This window comes from Ovis aries, chromosome 2 (genome assembly GCF_016772045.2).
Source record: "Ovis aries strain OAR_USU_Benz2616 breed Rambouillet chromosome 2, ARS-UI_Ramb_v3.0, whole genome shotgun sequence".
In the NCBI taxonomy this organism is placed as follows: Eukaryota; Metazoa; Chordata; class Mammalia; order Artiodactyla; family Bovidae; genus Ovis; species Ovis aries.
In genome coordinates this window covers 135,871,085-135,898,927 of record NC_056055.1, presented here as the reverse complement: position 1 = coordinate 135,898,927, position 27,843 = coordinate 135,871,085, and the positions used below count along the sequence as shown (strand labels likewise).

Sequence of the window (27,843 nt, the reverse complement as noted above, 5' to 3'; positions counted from 1 at the left end):
CATTTCAGTGATTATGAAATCATATCTTACTGTGGTTTTAAACTGTCTTTCCCTGATGACTTAAGAGATGCTGAGTACCTTTTCATGTTTATTCATGTATCTTCTTTTGTGAAGTGTATGTATAAGTCGTTTGCCCATCCTTCAAATTAGGTTACTGGCCTTTATACTATTCTTTTGTAGAAATTTAAAAATATATTCTGGATATAAGTCCTTAGTCAGATATATGTATAATGAATATATTTTTCCAGTTTGTGGCTAATCTATTCATTTTCTTAATAGTGTTTTTTGGTGAACAGAAGTTATTCATTATAATGAAATTGTTTTCTTTTATATTCAGTCAGTTCAGTTCAGTTCAGTTGCTCAGTTGTGTCCAACTCTTTGCGACCCCATGAATCGCAGCACGCCAGGCCTCCCTGTCCATCACCAATTCCCGGAGTTCACTCAGATTCATGTCCATTGAGTCAGTGATGCCATCCAGCCATCTCATCCTCTGTCGTTCCCTTCTCCTCCTGCCCACAATCCCTCCCAGCATCAGAGACTTTTCCAATGAGTCAACTCTTCTCATGAGGTGGCCAAAGTACTGGAGTTTCAGCTTTAGCATCATTCCTTCCAAAGAAATCCCAGGGCTGATCTCCTTTAGGATGGACTGGTTAGATCTCCTTGCAGTCCAAGGGACTCTCAAGAGTCTTCTCCAAAACCACAGTTCAAAAGCATCAATTCTTCGGCGCTCAGCCTTCTTCACAGTCCAACTCTCACATCCATACATGACCACTGGAAAAACCATAGCCTTGACTAGACGGACCTTAGTCGGCAAAGTAATGTCTCTACTTTGAATATGCTATCTAGGTTGGTCATAACTTTTCTTCCAAGGAGTAAGCATCTTTTAATTCATGGCTGCAATCACCATCTGCAGTGATTTTGGAGCCCCCCAAAATAAAGTCTGACACCGTTTCCACTGTTTCCCCATCTGTTTCCCATGAAGTGATGGGACTGGATGCCATGATCTTCATTTTCTGAATGTTGAGCTTTAAGCCAACTTTTTCACTCTCTTTCACTTTCATCAAGAGGCTTTTTAGTTCCTCTTCACTTTCTGCCATAAGGGTGGTATCATCTTGCTTCCAGCTTGTTTTTCTTCCAGTCCAGCGTTTCTCATGATGTACTCTGCATATATTAGCCTTTTTTAAAATTTTGTATTTCATCCAACGGATCTTTGCCTATCCCAAATTGTGAAGATACTCTCCTGTTTCAGAGAAGGATCATCGACTGAGAAAATGTCAGTGAGCATGTTTAAAGCTAACAATGTTTACAGGAAAACAACCTACAAAGTTAAGGATGATAAGCTAGCAGCCTGTTACCCAACTTTAAAATGAATTGATATGGCTTTGGTCTGGGTTGATAAGCAGTGTAGCGGAAGAGGAAAGAACAAGTAAGGGCCAGATTTAGAAGAAAAAAGATGTAACTTAGTGATGAACTGAATCAGATGTATGAAAGAACACATGTTAAAATGATTTGAAGAAATGAGCTTAAAAGATTCAAAGAGAGCCAGTAGTACTAACAAAGATAAAAAAGGTCGAAAGTAGTTTCTACCACAGTTGTATTATAGGAAAAAATAAGGAGTTTAGTTTTACACAGATTACACTTCCTAATGATAATGGAAGAGCCAAATGGAGATTCCCTGTTGCCAGTCTGGAATAATGAAACTTGAAAAGGGCTAAGAGGAAAATTAAGGCTACAGATTTGCATATCATTTGCAGAGAGCAGTACATCTCAAAGTAACACACCTATGTGCCAGCAGTACCTAGGAATTTGTTGGACTTGACAATTCTCAGGCCCCATCCTCAACCTAATGAATCAGAAACTGTGGCAGTAAAGACAGAAATCTGTGTTTTAATAAATACTCCAGAGGATTCTGGTGCACTTTAAACTTTGAGAACCACTAGCATACTGGTTCGGAGAAGGGAATGGCACCTCACTCCAGCACTCTTGCCTGGAAAATCCCATGGACAGAGGAGCCTGGTGGGCTGCACTCCATGGGGTCGCTAAGAGTCGGACTTTCACTTTTCACTTTTGTGCATTGGAGAAGGAAATGGCAACCCATTCCAGTGTTCTTGCCTGGAGAATCCCAGGGACAGGGGAACCTCATGGGCTGCCGTCTATGGGGTCGCACAGAGTCGGACATGACTGAAGCGACTTAGCAGCAGCAGCAGCATACCAGTTAGAGTTGAAGGCATGAGTGCAGAGGGCAAGTGAAAAAATTAACAAGAATCACTCAATTACTAATTGCTAAGGAAGACCTATGGCAGGCAGAGAGGAAATTAGTAAACAGGAAGAGATTACAACTGGAAGGCTGATACGTTTGTCACCCAAAAGCCAAGAAAGAGAATGTCATGAAGTTTCTAAGCAGTTTATTCAGAAAGAGACAGAACGAGAAAGGTACACAGAATGGAGCCTTCCTCCCATCTGTTATTTTATATATCTCTTCTTTCCCACCCTGCCTCCCAATGGCGTCTTATTATTTAGTTTTCTTTTAAATAAAATCTGCAAACAAAGTTAACACAAAAAAATACAACTGTACAACTTTTTTCTTTTGAAAGGAGAAAATGATAGGTATCTTAGATATTTAGGTTCATTTACTACTCATATATAACTTTTCAGAGCAAGGAGAGAATGTGCTGCAATGTGAAAGGCAAGTGGGGTCAAAATAAGTTGTTGTTCTTAAGACTGGAGAAATGACAGCATGCCTATATGCTGATGGGAAATATCCACTTGGGAAGGAAAAACTGATGATGCAGGAAAGGAAGGAGGAACTACTTCAGTAGATGAGTGAGGATATATAATCATATGCAAAACCTAAAGGCTGTCTCTGGCTAAGTACACAGAACAGGGATCAGCAAATCACTGCACATTTTTGTAATGCCACAGGTTGAAAAGGGTTTTTACATTTTGAAGTTATTTCTAGAACACAACAACAGCAACAAAGGAAGACTATTCCGTGGCAGTGAGATTATATGAAACTCAATGTAAGTGTCCACAAATGAAATGCTATTGGCACAATGCCATGCCCATTTGCTTGCATACTGTCTATAGCTGCCTTTGCAAGGGTGAGGAGCTGCTCACAGAGACTGTGTGGGCCTCAAAGCTGAAAATATTTACTTTCTGAAATTATCTACTGCCTCCTGGCAGAGACATCTATCTATCTGTGCTCTAAACCTTTGATATATCTAACCGGAACAGACAGACTTCAAGTGATCTACATATTGCTATTAATGAAGACTAAAAGTCAGAGTTGAAACATAAGGGATAAAGTTAATTGATTTCATCCAGCTAGCCATTCAATCAACAAAATTTACCGAGTCTGGTGCCAGGCACTGGAGATACAGAATAAACAAAGCAGGCATGATTCTCATTCCCATGGGAATGTAAATGCTTATGGGACAGAAAGAGAGGCAAATAGTGAGATTATATAACTTGTGATAAATGCTCAGAAGCAAATACACAAGATGCTGTGAACATAGGGGAGCCTGGGGATTATTCTAGACAAGGCAGTCAGGGAAGAAGGGGTTTCTTAGCCCTGAGGAGCCAACCATGGAGGGAGAAAGGAGGCGTAGACAATTAAGTGTTTTTAGGTTTCCACAGACACAGAAACATGCCAGGATGGAGAAATTTATACATTGTGAGGAGCACATGCATGGAACACTTTCCCTGATAAACTCTCCAATGGTATTTTTACTACAAAGTACACACAGAATAATTATATAATGGGTTCAAATGGTTTGGGAACAAAATACAAATTAAAAAAAAAAAAAAAAACCCACAACACTGTATAATTACCTAATTACCCGAAAGATAGGAATGGTTCCAGAAAGCCATTTCTGCTTATCAGGTATATACAGTAACGGCCTTTTTTTCTTTCTTTCTTTTTATTAATATGGGGAGGAAACATTCCACACGATATACATTTTACAGGATACTGGTAAATGCAAACATAGCAAGGAAAGTATAATGGTAGGTATTTCTTAATTGCTGAAAATAAAACTAAGCTTTTCCTACTACATCACAACAAATAAATATAAAAAATGATCATAAAATGACAAACAGTACTAGAAACCATAGAATGTGCTTCAATTGTAATTCATACACAGCTGCTGCTGCTGCTGCTGCTAAGTTGCTTCAGTCGTGTCTGACTCTGTGCGACCCCATAGACAGCAGCTCACCAGGCTCCCCTGTCCCTGGGATTCTCCAGGCAAGAACACTGGAGTGGGTTGCCATTTCCTTCTCCAATGCATGAAAGTGAAAAGGGAAAGTGAAGACACTCAGTTGTGTCCAACTCTTAGCGACCCCATGGAGTGCAGCCCACCAGGCTCCTCTGTCCATGGGATTTTCCAGGCAAGAGTACTGGAGTGGGGTGCCATTGCCTTCTCCCATACACAGCTAATTCAGTATAATAAACCAGGGGAAGCTTCACAAATGATAAGCTATGAACTTTGGCAAAGAATTAGTGCCATTTGGTGCTTAATTTTAAATTTCTTATTTGGCATATAACAAATTAACTATTTAAAACACAACCTGTCCATTTCATGGGTTGGTTATGTAGTTTCTTCCATATTAAAATAATCAATTTTTTCATTATCTTGATTTTCAGCCACAAATAACTTCATACTTTGAGCAGACTTAGGGAGTATAAAATAAAATGTTCAGTAATCTTTTAGATATTTATAAAATCATGCAATTCTAGTTTATTTCTCCTCATGAAAAATGATAAAACATGACTTTCAACCATTTGAAAAGCCAGACAGAGGTGTATCGAAATGTAAGGTACATTCAATGTAATGATTCATAGTGTCTCTAATAGAAAGATTCAGCAGTTCTCAATCGAGACCTTTATTCCTTCTCTGAATAAATGATGCCTGAAATTTTTATTCTTGTTCTAATGGAATTTCAATGGCCTTCACTGCAAATCTACTGGAAATTTTTGCATATTAAGTGGAAAAAATTAAATGATGTTAACCACATTTTAATGTGATTAAGGCTGACAGGGTCATTATTTCTGCTAATCACTCAGTTTAAAAAGCTCAAACAAAACTTTATAACAGACAAGGTTTTTAATTTTCTGTATATCTTGTTGAATTAAAAAAAAAAAAAAAAACTACAGAAGAAAAAGAAAGGAAAAAACCATACTGCAGTCTTTGACAAAAACCAACGAGTATTTCCTACAATTCACAGATGGGTTTCATTATACTTAATCTGGTGATGTAAAAACAAAAATGCAAAACAATCTTATACTGCACATGCTTCCCTGGTTTCTCTCCCTTTAAACATGAAGATGGTAAGAAAATACACTTTGTAGAATTTTGAGTTCTGTGTTTCCTATTTGCTGCTAAATGGAAACAAATATAGTTGTTTCTTTAGATCTTGGAGCAAACTAAAAACAGAATTAATGTATAATACAGCCTCAAACAATTCTTCAGTGTTCTTTTAGATTAATCTATGCCATGCAACATAAAATATTTCAATTATATCAAAAGAGTGATGCTAATTGCTGTAAGAATAATAGGAATTCTACTCACAGATAATTTGTTTTTTCTATTTTCTGATAAGAAATTACTTTGTTCGTGGTCATTCTATACTAGAAACTTAATATTAAATTAATTACTTAAGATGGCAGGTGCTCTACTTGCAAGGAATTATTTTTAAAAGTATAATATTTTTGAAACAAAAATGACTTGGAATCTAGCCTAAAAGACTCAGCCAGTATCTTCTCTAATTTTCTGGGCATTTCAATATTTTCCATAAATAATAAGTTACTATACAACTATATAATGAATAAGCCAAGTATCTCACTACTCCTTTTGTTGGCTGTCAGCTGCTTAACCACCATGGGTTGTTGAAAATCATTATCTTTCAGCTACTAAATGGTAACTTCTAAAAATTATTTTAGGACTGTAGTTCATTTTGACATATAAAGGAAATATGACTATTCCTAATCCAGGAGTTATAGTTTTTACAGAAACAAAATTAATTAGCCTTTAGAAAAATACGACGAGCAAATGATTTTTGAAAAGAAACACACACGTGAAGTTCAGACAGTCTAATTCATGTCGATTCATCCCAATTTAGTAAACTTAAACCACATTCAATGACTAAAAACAAAACACTTCATACATAAAAAAGATTAAGTAAATATTTTTTTGCATTGTAGTTTTTCTAAAGCTGTATAAACTATGATCACTGCAAATAATAGTTAAACCAACAATTATAAAGCTTAAGTTACAGGTGCAGTATCTTTATCCAAAAAAACAAACCCAAACCCAAAACAAAAAAATAAATGATCGTTCTTTTCATGGTAAATTACTCAACTGCATGCAAATAGATAAATGGGTTTACCTCACTGATCATCATCTAAGCAGCTAACAAAAGCAGAGCACCTGGACACAAACAAGTTCTTTGAAATACAATTCAGTATGAAGTTTGAGAGACTGCTGTTCCTCTTTCATATTAAAAATCATAACCAAATTACTTTCTAGAAGAAAGCTCAGTCTTTTGTGAAAAGAAAGAGATTAGGGTCTGTTAGTACATTATGTAAATATCAGTAAGTTTTAATGCTGCATTGTGTTTGTAATCTTTGATGCTTGTCCAAAGAATTAATATTACTGAACTTTTAAAAAAATTTAACATGATGCTCTGCAATGGTGCATCAACTAATAACCCTCCAGAATTTCTGTGCTCATCTAAAAAGAGTCCCTGCTGAATGTTCTAATGTATCTTATTGTGAATCTTCAGCAAATAAAACTTCATGTATGAGCTCATGATGTGCTTTGCTACCGGAAAGTCACAGACTCTGTGGGAAGCTCTTTATCTTCCCAGCAGTCAGTTCTCTGAGAACATCAGTGCAGCTACTGTAGTTACCTGTAGATTACTTGTATTTTCTCACATCTGTGTCCAGCAATCTAAACCATGATGATAAAGGGTCATTAGGTTTTGAGTGAGGAAGGGGATGGACTAGACAATTTGCTCTGATAAGCTCCTTGTCGGGAGCTCCAGTTTAGAATGTGAAATGTTGGTATGTTCAGTTTTACACTAAAAAGAAAAATAATTTCACTCTGCTGCACTAACAATTAAAAATGATGCAGTTTAACCACTCACTATGGTCTTACTGATTCACATTTTATTTGGGGGGTTTATAATTAAAAGTATTTAAGAAAAATAATTTTCGGCTTGTAAAATGGACTCTACGCTCTATTAGCCACAAAGAATTCAGGTACAATTACTAAGATAACTGCTGTTTGGAGCACAGCAAAGCAATTTCCCACAGTGGGACTTACAGTTCAATTTACCAGTTGGGCAAATATTTTGTGCTCCGTAGTGGCCTAGAGAGTTAAAAAGCTATAGGTAACAGTTGAGCCGTGTTATACCTGGAGAAAAGTTTCTTCAATTCAAATGGATGGTTTTGATTTCAAAGTAAAGACAATATCCCCCAAAACATTACCCCAAATTAAAATTATGCAATTTAAAAACTAACACAAAATAGTTGTCACAGAGATCCTGAGTGACCTCTTGTCCTCCCCCAAAATAGAGCTCATAATTCAGAATTCGACACTGTTTTATTTTCATATTTGTGTTGCATCCTAAAGCATTCTGATACTTAATCACATTTTCCTAGTAATCAGCTGATAGAATAGTGATATTCTTGATTAGATTATAGAACGAGAATACTAATTACTCAATTTCAAAAGGCTTAGAATAACATGTCAGGTTACAGAAATATAAAAAAGAAAATTTTCTGGCAACCTTCAGTTACTACGTGACATACCACATAGAAAGGATAAAAAAGGAGAAGTGTTTTAGTTTAGCAAAAGTAAGAAGAGCTTAAAAAAATGCTTGCCTAAATATGCATTCATAACTTATTTCTTTATTTAGATATGCTTATTTTTGTATGATATTATATCTTCTACACATCTTCCTCCAAAAAGAAATTTTAAGAGATAATAGTGACTGGAATAAATAAAATACTCCTCTGCCTTAAACTATATTAAAATTACAAAAGTATGTGAATTAAAAACATGTTGTTGTTGTTTAGTTGCTAAGTCATGTCCAACTCTTTAGTGACCCCGTGGACTGTAGCCCATCAGGCTCCTAAATAAAACACCAAGTAGTGATTTGGCTTTTTGGAAATAGCGTGAAAACACTTGGACCATTTGAAGGCTTTCCAATGCTGCTGGAGAAGAAAAACAAAAATACTTACTTTGAAAGTTATTTGCCTGTACTAAACACAAGCAAGCAATATTTTCCAACAGATTAAAGATAAAGTAAGCATTTAAAAACTCCTGTTCTTCCTTTCAAATATATGAATTGTCTAAAATCCTTTTAAGGAAGACCATAAGATGGAAGATATGTCACTACTACCAATAAGGAGATACTTCTTAAAATTAAAATTACCATAAAATACAACATTTGAGTAACTAACATTAACATCCTAAGGCAATATGGGAACACAAATCCTTAATAATTATTCATACACCAAGCCACTGTAAACCTAAATCATTTCTGAAGACCTGAATGTGTCAAGAACTTTGACAATTATGACTGGAGCCAGGAAACTGTAGCAGTGCAGAATTTCTTATGAATTTCTCCAGTTACTTTTTATAAATGCTGTCTTGGATGACAGCTTAATGTGTACCACATGCAATATTTATTCTTCTTCAGTGTCAGACTGTCTAGCCATCCAAGGGAATACAAAGAATGTCACTTATTAGGATAAAAGCACAGGGAAGGTAATCAAGGACATATGTAACATCAGCCAATCATGCCCTATTTCAACATCCTATTCCATTCATAACAGTTCAACAATTATTTGCTTACTGATAACTTGCTTTCAGGCTGTTTGTGTTCACCATAATGGTGGTTTGCATTTATTTTGCTCTTTAGAATTGGACACTTGCTGTGCCATACGTGTTTGTCAAAACTTTATATCTTCTGTCAGAAATGGCTTAGCATGTCAAATAATTTCTATTTGTCAGGAACTACTAATACAACAATCAGTAACCCTTGATGTCAATAGGGCACTGAAATAACCATAAGACAGCAAATGCGTAACTAAATATTTTACCAAAAAAAAAACCCTCTGTAAGTGATAAATAATAAGAAAGTTGTTACTATCAGCTACGTTATACACACATTCGCCTGCATATAGCTAGGAATACTAAATAGGCACTGGTTTTTCTTTTGTTTTAGTTTTTCAAGACTGTAAAGCCGTTAAGAATGTCCCAGTGTAATCTAGAGGTCTTTAAACAATATAGCCAAAATTTCTAAGCAACACCAAGTCACATTAAAATACAAACTTTGGCAACAATATAAATTTCACTTAATAATAGATTTAAGATAATTCCTCACCATACATCACAAACATGAAATGAGTAACTGTAGAAACACAATTATTTTATCACATTTAAACATTAAATGATATGACTTCAACTATTTATTCAATTTGCATTTAAAAACTTATAAAAGTACAAATTTCAAGAGATCTAGACAGCGAAGATGTTTACCTCTGAACACAGGAAAGGAAGGGCTTCCCTGGTGACTCAGACTGTAAAGAATTGGTCTGCAATGTGTGAGACCCAGGTTTGATCCCTGGGTTGGGAAGGTCCCTGGAGAAGGGAATGGCTAACTCCGGTACTCTTGCCTGGAGAATCCCATGGACTGAGGAGCCTGGCGGGCTACAGTCCATGGAGTCACAGAGTCAGACAGGACTGAGTGACTAACACAGGGAAGGAAGCGCAAGGTTGGTGTTCCCCATCTTCTCTCTCTTGATCTCTTCTTCTGCCACAGATCTGGCCTGAAGTAACGTTCTACAATGCAAGAAATAGTCCAGGAAAACTATTTTTCACAATATATTTTTTTAAAGACTCAGGAAAAAACCACTTTAAATAATAAAAACATTATTACAAGCTGTTCTTTTTCAGTCTACATCTATCTGAAAGTGAAAGAAAGCAAAGTGAAGTCACTCAGTTGTGTCTGCCTCTTTGTGACCCCATGGACACCAGGCTCCTCTGTCCATGGGATTTTCCAGGCAAGAGTACTGGAGTGGGTTGCCATTTCCTTTCCAGGGAATCTTCCCGACCCAGGGATCAAACCCAGGTCTCCCACATTGTAGACAGACGCTTTACCGCCTAAGCCACCAGGAAGTCCAACATCTATCTGAACTGCCTTGTAAACCACTGATTTTCTTAGCTACATAGTATGTGTTACAGCATACCTGCTGATAAGATAAGGAAAAATCCATTAGGATAGAGATGGAAAGGTATACAGATTAGTCTTGATTAATGACAAGGAGAAACAGCAAGATTTTCTAAGTGCTACTGTTCCATTCAAAAGTCTTAGAGCATTCATGAAATAGTAAAATCACTCCAAATACAAACTCTGATACTTATATTTCTAAATAGATTTTTAACTGGATCCCAAACCTTAAAATATATATATATATTTGGTAGGAAAAGGAGAGAGGAAACAAAGATGCAGTGAAAGGAAAAGAAAATGTAAGTGACCTTTATCCTTATAAATTTCAGAAGGCAGAACATTACATCATAAAAAATAAAAATATGTATATTTAGAATAGAAGAAAATGGAAAATTGCTATCCTTTATTTCTTGGGAATTAACAGGTTAAAAAATACTTTAAAGATACTTTTTAACTTGAGCTCATGAGAGAAAGTATGAAACACTTGATTGCATTTATAGCATGCTTTTCATTCAACTAAAAGTACAAAAAAAGACTTGTCTATGGTGGTTGTATACCAGTGAAAATTACAGAAATGCATCCTCAGCCAGTAAAGAATCCGCCTGCAATAAAGGAGGCCCTGGTTCGATGCCTGGCAGGAAGACCCGCAGGAGGAGAAACAGGCCGCCCACGCCAGCATTCCTGGGCTTCCCTGGTGACTCTGACCATGAAGAGTCCGCCTGCAACACGGGAGACCGGGGTTCACTCCCTGGGTCAGGAAGATCCCCTGGAGGAGTAAAGGCAACCCAAACCAGTATTCTTGTCTGGAAAATCCAATGGACTGAGAAGCCTGGCAGCTACAGTCCATGGGATCACAAAGAGCTGGACATGACTGAGTGACTTTCACTTTCATACTTGCCAGGAAGCAAACCTAACTGCAGTGTTTTACTTAAGCAGCACTCAAAAAGTTAAAGAGAATTTATTGTGCAATTGCAATGCCAGGGATTAGTTAACTATAGATCATATATTATATTAATACATGCTTTTTTCATCAAATTATGAGAATTAAATTCCAAGACAAATGTACTTATCTACCACAGAATAATTTTACTTAATATGCGTAAAATATTTCATTCAATTCTCATTCTATAAGAAAGTTATTATTCTTTCTGTTTCACAGATGAGGAAACAAGGGTTATAAGGAAACCAACCAGAGTATATTGAGTCCTGCTTACATAAAACTCTTGCTGGAATGAGTTTCTGTGTAATTTTTAGCAGGATACAGCCAAAATGTATTCTCTCATGTGCTTGAGAGAAAGACAGATATTTGGGTAGATATTTTCCTTTTTGTGAGCGTTAAACAAAATGAGAGAACATATGTAAGAGCCCCAAAGTGCAGCATATAATAGATGTTCAATGAATGGTAGTCATTATTTTGCTCAAGACTCAGATCTTTGGAGACATACACATAACATGAATATGCATATATAATGTTCTTTCAATTACATTGCTATGTGTTACCACAGTATTTGAACAGAACATTATACAAATTATCTGCTTACACTTCAGTTAACAAAAGAAATACACACACAATTCCATACTCCCAGGAAGTTCTCAAAAACACATCCAAGTTACTGAAAATGCAAGGAAATAGAACAAATCACTGTGTGGTTAAAAACAAACACACAATCAACCAAATGGTGGAAGAAAGTACTTATCTTCAAAAAGAACTGATAACATATATTTTCCATGTAAAAATATATAAATTATTTGAATTATTGACCCTACAAAGGACTATTAAATTGGTACACATTTAGGAAATAGCTTTCAGAGATAAGTTCATGAAAATAAAGATAAGAGTTTCAGACAAAAAGTTTTTATATTATCTTCAGTTAGCATTCTCTAGCCAGGTTACTGTGAATTTTTAGTCTCAAATTTTGTAGTGCATGAACTATGTCTGAACGAAATGTGCAGTGACAGGGAATGAGGCTGGTATGTTACCTAGTCTCAGGCCTTGTCTACTTTTCAACAGCACCAGTGCCCCAGCACTGAGATAGCATGGTGCAGAAGTAAGAACCAGAAGTCTGGACAGAAACTGCTTAGGTTTGAATCTTGGCACCATTCTCCACTAAGTTTCTCAGTCTTGCTATACTTGCTTAGCCTTCCTTAAAATAGTAATAGTTCTTACTCTACAAGGTTGGTGAGAGTCTTAAATGTAATGCATATAGTTAAGTGTTCAGTACTTCTTGACTGACCCTGACTACTACTAACACAGCAACACTTTAGGCGCATGAATTTATCTGTTGTTCTATTTCATGACAGTCTCCCATTTCCCTGTTCATTTACATATCAACTCCCTCACCTCAGCAGTGAAGAACAGTTCTTAACAAATTGCATGGTATGCTAGAAGAAAGAAAAAAGGAAAATTCTTTTTTATCATGTAAATATATAAGAACTGATCCATAGTCACAGCTGTTTTCTGGGGTCTTTTCTGTAGTATTATTTTAGATGTGGCAACTTGATGTAATTTTTATATGGGCTTCAATGAGAAACACAGTATTTTCTCCACCAAAATTTTCATATGTGGTATATTTTAAAATGGATGCTGAAGCAGGTGCTAAAATATTTTGCTGTAACCATATTATATAGTTAACAAAATTAAAAGGCAAGGCAAAAATGGCAGCAGCTGAAACTTATTATCCTAAGAAGAGCACACAGTTTCATCTTGAGAATTGTTTCCTTTCATTAACTAAAACTAAACAATTTCATAGAGATGACATTTTCTGAGATAAAACATAGCAGAACACAAAGTTAATTAAAGCAGTATTTTCAAAGATTTCTGAAGATTCACAAATATATCCTGCAGTGTCACGCATGGGACTAGCATAAACATTCTAATCAAATGGGTCTATTTCTTCTACTACTGTAAGAAATTGGGCACGTTTTGAATCTCTCCAACTGTCTTATCTGTAAAATAGGCATGATACTATTTATGTTTCATAAATATTCTTAAAATTTTCACATGTTTCACTACTTTTCCATTAACATCTCACCCATTTCTAAACTCAAAGGGGTGCCTGGCACATAGCAGGAACTCAATAATGAAGGTTTGCTATGTGTCCCCCTGTTGGTTTGGTACACGAAAAGCTAAGTCACTGTCACTTAATGGGAGGGTGGGGACAGGACAGAGAAAAGAGAAATGGCACAATTTAAAAGCTAACAATTTAAAATATAAATTACGTATGAAAACTACTAGTGACCTTCATGTTTCATACATTCAGATAGGCTCTTTGGGGAAAACACAATCACCAGCAGACAGATGTTATTTGATCGTTTCCTTTTAAATTTCAAAATGAACTAAACTCAAAGATGTTTTTCACAGACTGTTCTTTTTAAAGAATTTCTAAGGAAATGTTGATAATGACCTAGCAATACTGATGAGTACCCCTTTATATTAATGACAAACACTTGAAGTACTGAAAAGGCACTTTTGTATCTCTTAATGGAAACACAAAACTTATTTATCTGTTAGCTTAACCCATTAGTAAGCTAAAATGCAGATCTCTTAATCCAATTATGAAAATGCTTTATTGTAATAAAACTTCAATTCAAGGCAAATGACAGTGTCTGAGGCCATTTCAAGATCTGAGTATCCAATGAAGTAACGTAAATTAAAACACTGTAAAGTTGTGACAAATGTAGGTTGTTACTCTTAGTAAAGTTCATTCTACTTCTTTGAGGTCATACATCAAGCGACTTTTAAAAGTGGTTTGCCAGTAATAGTATGGGTTAGCAAGTTGCTAGACAAGCATCAAAAAGAAAAGATGAAATTTTAAACAAATCTCAGTTCAGTTCAGTCGCTCAGTCATAGTCAACTCTTTGCAACCCATGAACCACAGCACGCCAGGCCTCCCTGTCCATCACCAACTCCTGGAGTTTACTCAAACTCACGTCCATCGAGTTGGTGATGCCATCCAAGCATCTCATCCTCTGTCATCCCCTTCTCCTCCTGCCTTCAATCTTTCCCGGCATCAGGGTCTTTTCAAATGAGTCAGTTCTTCGCATGAGGTGGCCAAAGTATTAGAGTTTCAGCTTTACCATCAGTCCTTCCAAAGAACACCCAGGACTGATCTCCTTTAGAATGGACTGGTTGGATCTCCTTGCAGTCCAAGGGACTCTCCAAGAGTCTTCTCCAACACCACAGTTCAAAAGCATCAATTCTTTGGCACTCAGCTTTCTTTAGAGTCCAACTCTCACATCCATACCTGACTACTGGAAAACCCATAGCTTTGGCTAGATGGACCTTTGTTGGCAAAGTAATGTCTCTGCTTTTTAATATGCTGTCTAGGTTGGTCATAGCTTTTCTTCCAAGGAGCAAACGTCTTTTAATTTCATGGTTGCAGTTACCATCTGCAATGATTCTAGAGCCCAAAAAAATAGTCTGTCACTGTTTTCATTGTTTCCCAATCTAATTGTCATGAACTGATGGGACCAGATGCCATGATCTTAGTGTTCTGAATGTTGAGTTCTAAGTCAACTTTTTCACTCTCTTTCACTTTTATCAAGAGGCTCTTTAGTCCCTCTTTGCTTTCTTCCATAAAGGTGGTGTCATCTGCATATCTGAGGTTTTTGATATTTCTCCCAGCAATCTTGATCATTGCAAATTTATACTATATATAAATAATCTATATAATTGCAAATTTTACTTGCACACATTTAGGATACGTTTTAATCTTTTTAATTGCAATGCAGTTGAATAAGAATTTATTAGCTCTTATCAAATGGTTGCCTTCACATTTTACACTCTTTTTCCGATGGTCCATCACACTTGCCTTTGCATTTGCTATTCCCCCTCTCTAGACCAAGTTTTCCTCAGATCGTTCCTCTGTCATGTGTATTCCTTTACTTCTTAAGGGCCTTCCCTGACCACCCTAACTAAAATTAGCAACCTGTTACCTTGATTTACTTATTTATTTAATTCGTGCATTTATTTTTTCATTCATTTGTAAACACTGAAAATTCTGGGGGCAGAATTTACTATGTACCAATTACTATCGTAAATGATCAAAGTGTATCAACTGATATAATAGTCATAACAATTTTATGAGGAAGACAGAGTTATTATTTTTATTTTACCTTTCTCATTTTATTTTTAAAATATTTTTAAAATTTTTATTTTTAAAATGAGAAAGGCAAAATTTCCAAAAGACAGACTTTAAAAGCCAGATATAAAATTCCAGCAGCCTAATTTTCACAACTCATAAATAACACCCCAACATTATTCATTGAGCAAATATAATCTGGCTGTTAACTAAATTTTAGTTATGCATTATGCTACATGCTCGATTTATCTGAAAAAAGTAGATAGAGTGATAGTCTTAGAGCAATAAAATTATATGTGATAGGGCTGTGGCAAAGGAAATGGGGGAAAAAGACATTAAAATGTGAGAGATATGATGAAAAAAGTTCAAGCTAATAATTAATTTTGAAGAAAAAGTATAAATCTTAAATATTAATTCTGAGATTTCAAAGATGTAAACTAGCATAATGAAGGTATCATAAACAGATGATAAAGTATTTTATAAAAATGATCAAGTGAAAAAAAATGATCAAGTGAAATAGTGATATAAGTTAAGCCACTGAGGTTATTTTTCTTTCTTTTTCTTTGTTTTAAAAAAATGTTTTATTTATATTGGAGCATAGTTGATTAACAATGTTATATTATTTCAGGTGTACAGCAAAGTGATTCTAATCACTTCTTGACATTATATTAAATATTTGTTTGTTAGTTGTCTATTATCCCATGAGACTATAACCCTTATGGGGGCAAAGGTTTTTTCTGTCCAGGCTCAATGATTATTTGCTTAGAAAAGGAAAAAGAAAGCACAGTACCTATCTTCTTGATAAGCCTACAGTATTCATACGAATCTACAAATTTTAAATTCATGATGACAGTTTTTATAAAGTTAATTGTCTTCTTGATAAAGCATTAAAAAGACTGAACCAGCATGCAGCCCCCAGTTTACAGAGGTGTACTCAGAGTTCCTGTGTCAGTTATTCTGAAACATATTTTTTACCAGAATTTTAAACTGATAATAAAAATGGTCAGATACCAAAATATGTTTCACCCAAACTGTACTATTTTTACTACGTGGTGGATTTAGTAGGCTTTTGAGGGCATTTTGTAATCAAATGTTTTTGATGGGGAAACGCTTTCTAGGGCAATTTAGAATAAGGAAGTGTAATATTTTGAGTAATGTAACTAGTTTCAAATATAGACATGCCAATTCTACAAGTAAGTTTTATTTCCACTTTGTTCTCATTCTAGCCAGAGCAATAGCTGCCCACTATGAGAAAGACAAGAGCATGGTAAGATCCAAAAAAGACTTATTTTCAAGGGGTAGAGGTATGGGAGTGGGAATGAGAGGAGGGAAAAAGGCCAGGTCTTATCATCAATTCAATCCGGAAGAGTTGCTCATGAATTGTGTACCTGTAACCTCAGGAATGCTCTGGATTGTCCCACAGTTAGAAAAAAATCCTACCACGACAAACCTACATATGAGAGTTGAGAAGAAATCTGCATGGGCATCTCTTCTTTTGAATGACAATAAAATCCTCTAAACTGCAAATAATGAAGTCATGGGTCCTAACCTGACTATGAGATAAGGGCAGAACCCTACAGAAGATGGTGGTGATAAGGGTTTTATTGCTACCCATACTGCACAATAGAGACAGTTCTCAGTTTGTTTTGGATGACAACTGTCTCAAAGCATACATTTTTTCCATTATCTATATAATGGAAAGAAAAAACAAGAGAATGTATCCCCCAAAGACACATGTAGAAGACTTAACAAGTCCCTTTTCTATTACTGTATTTTTTGTGTTATGCTAATTAAATTTGGGAAATACTGTTTATACAAAACACATTTTATGTGAACATTCAGATGAACTGTCTTCAATATGTAAAAGGCTATCACTTGCCTGAGGTCAAAGAACCAGTTAGCATCAAATAAGGACCACAACACTAGCATTTCAAATTCTAAAGCAGTTATATTCTTAATACACCAAACTTCCTAATAACATACTATCTAATTATAAATAGACTTTATGCTCTAAGTTTCTTAGAACTCACTTTCCTTGTAGCACCAATGTTATCAGTGGTATCCAGCATTTTGGTCTAGCCTTCAGAAGTCTATTGAACTTACAATATAGTTAGACTATAGCAGTATCTCCAAAGGTAGGTCTAGTGACGGGGGAACACAGGAGAGGCCACAGAGGGAAGGGCGCAGAAAATACTCCTCCTCTCCTGTCCTGCGTAAGCACAGGGTATTAGGCCCAACAGTGGAACTGCCCCAAGGGGCCTCTTTGCTTTCCTTTTCCACACTGTTAGTTACTGAGATCACTTACACCGCAGTGAGACTGCGTTCCTCAGTCTTCACAAGGCCCTGCCCTCTTATCACCAACAGTTCTAAGATTTTGGAGCGTCAACATTCTCCTCTACCTTCACCAACTACTATTCAAAACTTCCATTTAATGAGTGTAGTTCACCTCAACTCATAGTTTTAGAAACAAAATCTGACTCAGCCATCCTTAATCTATAGGGACACAGATTTTTAAGAATAACAACAGAACTTGCAGTATTCACCAAAGTGAGTCAGGTAGAGAGGCAGAGAAACGTTCTGTGTACATGAGACTCACTTGTGATCTGAGGAACATTATATAGCTGTATGCCCAAGTTTGCCTTTTATTTCCTAGTTTTTATATGTGTGTGTGTGTGTGTGTGTGTGTGTGTGTGTGTGTGCATGTATGGAGAATATATGTTTTAATTTCATAAGAGAATCCTAGAGAACACTGTTTTTTTAAAAGAGCTTTAGTCTCTTAGAGCTGGAAGAAAATTTGTAAAACTACTCCCTATTATTAATATATACAGTGAAATTCTTCAGCTACTTCAGCTGAAATACTTCAGCTAAAAAAGATGAGTCCTGACACATTTGATAAAGCATATTGCTCATAAATCAATAAGTCAACGAACAATGGTGCTAATGAAAATAAAACTGACTCTCCTGAAAGTATCTTTCTCAAATTCAGTGAACAATCTTGCAAAGAGAAATTACTGTCTATAAACTGTACTGGGTAAAAAGGAAAATAGGCCAGGGGCAATTCCTACCATGCCTAATATGGTAGGTCAATAGCTTTATATCCATATAAAAAGATGCGCTTTCTTCTATAATTACCTTTTTCAAATATGGCATCAGACGTGCGATTTGGTTTCATTATGACTATATGATTTAGGGTAATAATATCTCTTGATAGGACTATGAAACTGCTGAACGAGTAACCCAAAACAATTTAATGAAAACCAGGAAAGTTCAAAAGTATTATTACATATACATACATTTATAAATTCCAAAGGGCATTTCAAATAAAAGCACTCCTGAATAGCTAAAGGTCTTTTCCCTCCTACTTCTTTCAGCCTTCCATGTTTTGAAATAAAAAGATTATCTTGCTTTAGTATATTCTTTTCAACTTTTAAGATTTTTATCAGAGAAATTAAGAAACAACCAACTCTACAAAATCCATTCACTAGAAATTATTTGAAATCCTAATTCATAGCACATATGATACTTTCAAAGCTTTATCATAACACAAATTAAAAAATAACTAATTGATAATTATTCAGTAGCAAAAACAAGAAAACAGAAAACAGAAAAGGATAAGAAAATATTTTCTTTTTAGATTTATTTACACTTACTTCAGTAAAATTAAGGCTATTTTTGTATAGCATTTACCAATTTAATCAATCCCATACTGGGGGAAAAAAAAAAAAAAAAAAGCTCAGTTTAGGCTTCCAGAATACCCTTGACCTGTCTTATCATCCTTTTCTATCTGGCAATGAAGAAAACAAGCAGTAGTCCTCATAAAGCAATCTCTAGTAAAAATTACAAATTATAGCTATCCAAATTTAATTCAGCTAAAAAACTCTTCATGTGTTAAATAGAAATTATAATCCCAAAGAAACACTGCTGCTACTGCTGCTGCTAAGTCGCTTCAGTCGTGTCTGACTCTGAAACCCCAGAGATGGCAGCCCACCAGGCTCCCCCGTGCCTGGGATTCTCCAGGCAAGAACACTGGAGTGGGTTGCCATTGCCTTCTCCAATGTATGAAAGTGAAAGGTGAAACTGAAGTTGCTCAGTCGTGTCCGACTCTTTGCAACCCCATGGACTGCAGCCTATCAGGCTCCTCCGTCCATAGGATTTTCCAGGCAAGAGTACTGGAGTGCGGTGCCATTGCCTTATCCACAAAGAAACACTATATGGATAATTCAGGGCTTTTACTTTGCCAGACTAGTGGATGATAAAGTGAAACATTAAAAAAAAAATCTTATACTTGTGAATCTTGTTTTAGATACTAGGGTATATTCCTGAAAACTTTACATGAATTGAACCTAATTTTATTTCTATTTGAGAAGCTTCCTGAAGTTAAAATGAATAATTTAAGAATAATTAATCATTCCCATTTTGTTTCAAGTAAATCAAATGTACAATGATTTTTTTCAAAGCAGTATATCTATGTTAAATTTCTAGCTTCAATGAATAATCTTGTCAGAAACAGAATACATCACAGCATTCTTGAAGCCCAAGAAAATGTTGTGTGAAGAAGGTTATATTAACCTTCTAGAAATATAATTGAGGAAGTGGACTTTTGCTCATGTAAAGTATATAGCCTGAAAATAACGGAAATCAGTGAACAAATCCTCCTATAGTGGTGAATACTGCTCCTGTTGATAAGACATAATGGAAATGTACATAATATGTATTGTGGAGAGAAATGTTCAAGGATGAGTTAGGTAGAACAATTTCTGTCAGACCTCCTACTGTAAATTGGAAAATAAAATCTAAGGCTCGCAGTATGGCAGATGATCATTTAGTATTACCTCCATGGAGAGTTGATAAACAACTAAATACCTGTAGGAACAGCAATAATTATAGTAGCTGTGTAAAGTATGCTCATGTGTCAACATCCATACTTTTTGTGAATATATGATGAGCTTATCCAAGAAAGCCTAAGAATCCAATAGATACTACAGCTCAAACTATTCCTATATATCTGAAAGGTTTTTTCGCCCCTGAATAGCATGTGATATACATGAATACAGTTTTGTTTTATATTATATATACATGAGAAAAAAAAAAAAAAAACTGGGCTTCCCCGGTGGCTCTGATAGTAAAGAATCTGCCTGTAATGTGGGAGACCTGGGTTTGATCCCTGGGTTGGCAAGATCCCTTGAAGGAAGGCATGGCAACCCACCCCAGTACTCTTGCCTGGAGAATCCCATGGATAGAGGAGCCTGGCAGGTTACAGTCCAAGGGGTCGCAAAGAGTTGGACGCAACTGAGCGACTAAGCACACATGAAAAATTATATGCAAAAATGTTCACACTTCCCACTTTGTAAATAATTGCTGAGACGTAATACCTGCGATTCTTAAATACAGTTCAAAAAGTCAAGAAAATATTGAGCTTATTCCATGATTCTCCCCTTGGCCAGGTACACACTGTACAGCATTGCCAAACTATATTTAGTTGTTAGGTACAAACTTGTGGAAAACAAACAAAAACAGAAAAGCTGGGATAAGAAAGACTGAATCATAGAAAAATAAGAATTAATAAAACATTTTTCTATTAAAAATTCATTGTGAACCTGACACATTGCCCTTCATTATATAATAGCTTAAAAGACTTTGCAAGTCCTGTCACCTATCAAATAAATTTCAACACTCAGATTAATTGATTTATGTAATATTAGAGAATAATGTTCAGTGACCACAAGCCCACCAGGGCATATGCAAATACATGTTTATAAATACACAAAGACGCACAAGAAGTCTGAATGTCTTAAATTTCAGTTATACTTTTCAGTTGAATATAAATATGTAGCATAATAAACAATAAAATAAAATTATCCTTTATTGACAGTTTTAATGGAGAAGGCAATGGCACCCCACTCCAGTACTCTTGCCTGGAAAATCCCATGGACGGAGAAGCCTGGTAGGCTGCAGTCCATGGGGTCGCTAAGAATCGGACACGACTGAGCGACTTCACTTTCACGCATTGGAGAAAATAAATGGCAACCCACTCCAGTGTTCTTGCCTGGAGAATCCCAGGGACGGGGGAGCCTCGTGGGCTGCCATCTATGGGGTCGCACAGAGTCAGACACGACTGAAGTACTTAGCAGCAGCAGCAGCAGCAGCAGTTTTAAGAAGGATGGGGACAAGAGAACACAAAAATGAAACACAATAGAAAGCTATGTAGGCGCACAAAATTAGTTTGTTCTGCAGATTTCATAACTAGATAGCATATACTAACAGAGCAACAAACGTGCAAAGACTGAAATTCACTCTTCCTAATCAAGCAACTGTTTAGCAGGACTAATGCCCTATACCTGCTTGACACCATGACTTAGCAGGCAATCTCAAATGAAAATTAATACTGCATGTAATAAATCTTAGTTATAAGTAACCGATCATGTTTAATATACGAAATCCTCAAGTGTTAAAAAATCACTGACATCTGCCAAAGACAACAATGACAACAACATAATAACAACGGCTGCATAGTTTTATTCATTCAAAGCATAACAATATATAATAATAATAATAAAGGTTTCTGTGGATATCCCTTACAACATCTTACTTACTGTCATCTGATCACAACTCAACCTAGCTGTGATGTTAGCTTTTCTTCAGGGGCTAGGTCTTAATCATAAATGAATGAAATGACTAATTCAACATTGATAAAACCAGTGATGTTTGGGGCCATTATGGTGTTTAAATCTTTCAAAAAGGTCAATACACCTACTCAGTAACACAATAGACTTATCTTTCAAAATGTTTACTTCTTTTCTAGGATTGAAAAATAACACATTAACATTTAAAGTGAATTTTAGTAATTAAAATATAGTTTTAGTCTTCCTCGTATGGCCAGAATCACACTTTTCCTCCTCTCTCCTGACCATTTAAAATAGTTTTCCAGATCTAAAAGACCCACGAAAATATTTATTACCGCTTCCTGCATTAGTTTTAATTTGCTACATTACATTACTTACTAACCTTAAAAAAAACCCTTTTCTTCTGCTAAGGGAGCAGCTAATGCAAATAGAGCTGAGATATAAACATTACCAAAGAACAAGATGCTAACACAAATTTAAAGGATTTAGCAATTAAAATATATTTTAACTATTGACATCTGCTTGCAATGTTATAAGTGATGAAAACCTAGTGTTCATATCCTTCATAATAAAAATTTATGCTGCACTTTAATACAAAGGATGTGTTGCATAAACAGAGGATTTAAAGCTGTAGCAGAGTGGCTGAATGAAAGGAAAATGGCAATCTTTCTGGCTCCAGTAGATGCCATTCCCTATCACACAATGTTTCCCACTCATAAATACATGACAAATACTTCCTCAATCATTTTTTACGAGCAGGGATGCACAGGGGGTAGTCAATGGCTAGCTTGAGGGAAAATAGGAACAGCAGGCGGCAGAAACTGTACAGAAAATGGCTATGTGGTAAATTCTCTTCTGGAACATCACTCAGTTACCCAGTCTTTGATCTTTCAGCTACAATTACACTAACTTCCACAAGATCTGACCCCCCCACCCCCCCACAACCTCCACCAAACCTACATACCCCCCCAAACCAGATCATTAGTTACACATAAAATTCAAAATTTGGTTTTATAAATAGGATCATCCATACCTCTACATTTTTATAAATTAAAATTTGCTATTTAGACAAGATTTTACTTTCAATTGGCTATAACCATATCATCATCACAACTGGTCTCACAAAAAACACGGGGTGTCTGGCGACAGCTAAATCACAGACTGGCGTCTCCCAAGCAGTCTGTCTACCATTAGGGTCTGGGAAATGGTATTTACTATACAATTAGAGCCAGGGAGTTCTACCTGTAATCATCCAAATACAGGTGTGAGAAGCCCCTTTGGGCAAGGAAACTGACTCATCCCTTTTCATGTAAACTTTGATGTCTGCATTGTTTCACCAAGCCTCAGGAAACCATACCATTCATACTACAATGAGATTTATTGACTGAAGTAAAATAATATATTTTAAAATTTCTTCCCAAAGGTAACAATTTTTAACATATTAATCATGAAATCTGTAAGAATTTTATATAAGAAATAAGACAGAACTATTTATTTTAAAGTTAATTATCTATTGGAGGATATTGACCAGTCAGACCATGTCAGGTTTATGCTTTCTAGAACATTACCAATAAAGAGGCCAAATTCAGTTTCCTATCAGGAACACAAACTGTCTTACAGTAATATCAAGAGGGCATTTTTAGTTGCAGTAATTTCACAGAATTTATTCTAATGATTTATTGGAGTTAACCATCTGACATTAATTATTGTTTTGGCTTCCAGTCTATGAATGTTTATTTTTCAGTTTAAAGCTTCTCACTCTTTGATATCATATGGAAATGAGAATTTTTAATGGAAAATTGAAACCATGTGCATCTAAGTACTTAATGAAGTACAGGGAAAAAAACGACAATATATTTTAGGAGAATTCAGATATTTTGCTTTGGATACCTTTGGCTTGTAGGCTTAACAGCATAAAATACTGAGACTCCAGTGAGTACTATGCCAAATATGTACATGCCCTTATATTACATGAACATATAATTTTTTGAAGCTACAAGTGAACAAAAAGGAAACCTTGTACATTTTGGTTACATATCAAAAATGACAATCAATACATGAGTGCATCGTTTTTACATTTGTATGTTTTAAACAAATACTTGATCTTTCCCTCCACCAGACAGTATTTTTAATTAATAAAAATGTTTTTAAAGCATTCAATCTGGATTTTAAAACTTATGTCCAGCTATGATCCTAAGCAGGTATTTTAAAGTCATATAAAACATCAACAAAGTTAAAATATCCTAGATTAAAAAGTTTTATTGCTCTAACTACATTTACTCTCATTTTGCAAAGGAAAAAAATCAATGTCTATTCAATTTAAGTTTGATAATTACATATGTATAATTCAATACTGCTTAATGTAATTCCTTTTTATCCCCCCTTAAGTTCTCCCAGTGTAAATCATTCAGAGACTCATCTCAAAATGTTAACAACAGGCAAAGCTTTCCCATCCATTTTAAAGTTTTTAATAATAAGGAGAAATGTATTAAAATCAAACACAGCAGTAAGTACATATGTGTGAGTTTGTATGTGTATAGATATGATATGTAAGGGTATATCTGGAGAGAAAAAAAACTTACCATTTGTTTTTCTTTCTAATGTAGTCTTTTTCGGAAAGATTAACCAAGTAGACCATTGGCTTTGAAGTCAGAAATAAGTGTTTATTCAATACTTCAATCTAAAGTGGGAGACAGAAAAAGAATCCTTTTTAAAAGTTGAGTAAATAAAGTCATTGAAGAACTTGAAAGAAAATTATATTTAAACAAGTAGCCATTTTTATTTTTATAGATTTCTTTCTTAAAGATTAGTTGTCATGAAATAATCAGTAGAGGAAAAGAAAAACATAACAAGTTTGGGAATAAGAAATCATTGAGAGAAATAAAGTTTTACTAGGCATAATAATAAATGAAAAATAATGACAACTCTAACTCGTTCTCTAAGAAATCAAATGGAATCATATTTATAACTTACCTCTTTGTCATTCCAATCATGATAGAATCGAACAGGTTTCTTCTGATCTATAACCCAGGATTTGACTTTGCACATTATGTCCTATATACAATTGGAAAAAAAGTAAATACAAGATGAATACTAAGCATTTAGATACTAAATATTAAAATTAAAAGTTTTCAAACCCTCAAAATAAAAACAAAGAAGTTTTTTTTTAAGAAAAGAGAACTGACTCATACAGATAATCATTTTCAATATCTCATTAAAAAACCAAATAGCAATGAAACATTAATGTGGCATTAACCTTTTAACATGTGAAACGTGGAATACTAGCAAAGTCAGTAATAATCTTAAAAATTTCAAGACAATTAAAACACACCAAAGTCTACAAGAGTTAATAATATTTCAATACTATTGAGTGATGTTAATTGCAAGATAAACATGTTATTAATTAGGAAATGGGGGGATACTAAAGAAATACTGAATTATAATTTTTCCTTAAGAAGAAAAACAAAATAGATGAAATTGAGCCTATTATTGATGATCTAGCCTCCAAAATATTAAATCAGCTGACCAAAACCCTTTTTATTCTGAATTAATTTTTTGCCAACACCTTCTCCCTGCCCACTTCTCCTGTCCCTGGCTCCAAACCCCCACCCTCCCACAACCTGCCAAAGCCTCCATTACACAATGGCAAGAGCCCTGCACTGGTGACCTCCAACCAGCTGCATTCACTTTCAGAACATCTCTCTCTGCTGGAAATCTAAAGGCCTTTTAGTTAGCAAGCTAGTGTGCATTCAGAAGGAGTAACTGCAGGAAGAGCCCAATGTGCTTTGTTTCTCTGGCCTTTCTTCACAGAAAGATTAATCATCTGTGAAATGGAAACGGCAAACAGCAAGTGACACAAACTGAACCCTTCAAGCCTTTCCTCATCAGTTTTGTGGTTCTGAATCTAAAAGCTGCGTGTGGCAAGGTTCTCCTTACAGGCAGGTGTTAATAAAAGGCTCTTGGGTCTGAAAGGTCAAACTTAGCTCTTCCAGAAGAAGTGCGTTTGAGAGTCATCTGTTTTTTTGTTGTTGTTGTTAAGGTAACTTATGAGTATGTTTTAAATATGCATTTCTCAAATTTTATTGTAATATACAATTATTAGTAATAAAGTTCTTAGATTTTCATTGATATATGTTACTTTATCATAAATCAGTGAGTCTTCTATAAATACCTACTTATAAATTACCTCAATATTTAGTATACCTTCGTCCCAAATCTTGCTGTTACCAACAGGAAAAATAAGGAAAAAGCTCTATATCCTTAGATCCTGATTTGAAACCCTCCAGGAAAAAGACTTCCCACAGACTTTAACAAGGAAGGGGCAAGCTAAAAACTTTTAATGAAATCTAACATGTTCTGCTTAAGAATAATCACTTTTACTCTTCTATAACTGAATTTCACTCATAAATGTTTAAAAGTGGCTAATGTAACACCATTTCCTACAAGGAGAAGATCAAAGTGCTATATTACAAATGCATTATGATTAAAAAAGCCCTGTGCAGCCTTGCTATTAACTGTTCTTTAAACCCTAAAAGGCTTCCCATAGATCTCACTTGGCACTGCATATACAACCTTTGACAAGTAATGTAGACCATTTTTATTCATTGCCTAAAATTGTAGGCAATTATGTGCGTCACACTGGCCACCTGCAAATTCTGAATGCCTGCTCCAGTTGTCAGTGCGAAAAACTGATGTCGGAGGGGATTAATCTAGGGGGAGAGAGTCCTCTTTAATGGCTCCAGCAGGTGAAATGGCCCAGCTGGTTACTATGATGAGTGGCCAGAACAGCTTATGTAGAGACACGCAACAAGATTATACAAAAGGAGGAGAAAAGTACCATCTCATATTTGGCTTTATTAGTTTTTTTTTTTTTTCAATTAAAAAAAGGAGAAGAAAACAGACAAAGGAAAGCCAAACCAAAACTAAGGAAGGAAATTAAACCTTAATCATATAAAAAGTGTAAAATACTTTCAAAACCATAAATATTTTTAGGAATCCAAAGGGTCTCAATAAATGCTGATTGCTAGTGAAGGAATTTCCGAATTTCGCTTTCATTTTAAATTAACTGGACCATGACTTTAGACATAGAGATCTTATCACAAAATCTTTTCAGCATTAGTTTATTTTCCTCCTTCTCACTAACGTATTATAAATAAGGAGCACTCACAGCTTAAAGAAAATTAACTCATAATTTAAGTTCTAAAGCAGTATATTCACTAAAGCCACGTTCAAATCTTCTTAGAAAAATTTATAGATTATAACCAAGTTTTTAAACAGTTGAATGTAAAAATACTTTAAGATTTAAAATATTTATTTTAAACTCAACACACTCTTAAATATCCCCACAAAAGATTTAACAGCCAAAAGACACCTTAGATTACTAAGATGTCAGTTTTACTTAAGACAAATCAAAAATAGATTGCTCTCAGATGAGATTATCTTATGTAAATGATCATTACATGATATACTACCAAACTGCATAGTTATTACAGTAAAAATTAATTTTTAGTTTTAGCAAAATTAGATGTTATGTTCCTTATCTGACAAACTTCTGATCAAATGAAAGAAAATATTTGGACTTATGTGCATTAAACATTTAATGGATTGACTGAATTTTTTCTTACGCTTGAATATATACACACATATTAATAATTATGTTTAGAACAATATTCCTTTAATTGAATGCAGTTAACTGAAAAAGTAATCTATAAGAATACATACTTAACCTACTTTTAACAAATTAGACCACAATAAAAACATTAAATAAAAAAACTAATGCTTGGTGCATCAGAAGTTACTTTAGAATTTTGTATTTCTTTAGTTAACATCATTACATGGAAATACAGATGTAGGAAGAGGGCAGTTCTGATAACCTTAACAAATTCCTCATTTTCAAAATAAAT

General features: G+C 35.0%; 1 protein-coding gene across 3 annotated transcripts in view; it reads right to left on the bottom strand.

The window, feature by feature from the left end:
- OLA1 (Obg like ATPase 1) overlaps positions 1–27,843 on the bottom strand; it is a 165,867-nt gene that overhangs the window by 21,259 nt on the left and 116,765 nt on the right. For 2 of the 3 annotated variants that reach the window (XM_060409762.1, XM_012133444.4), the window contains exons 6-7: positions 24,914–24,994; positions 24,523–24,620 (exon numbers count right to left, since the gene is read on the bottom strand). In XM_060409762.1, coding sequence (XP_060265745.1) covers positions 24,523–24,620; positions 24,914–24,994 — 179 coding nt within the window. Of the gene's footprint in view, positions 1–11,559; positions 21,441–24,522; positions 24,621–24,913; positions 24,995–27,843 lie in introns of those variants that run through there. The other variant, XM_060409763.1, reaches the window with a different exon arrangement.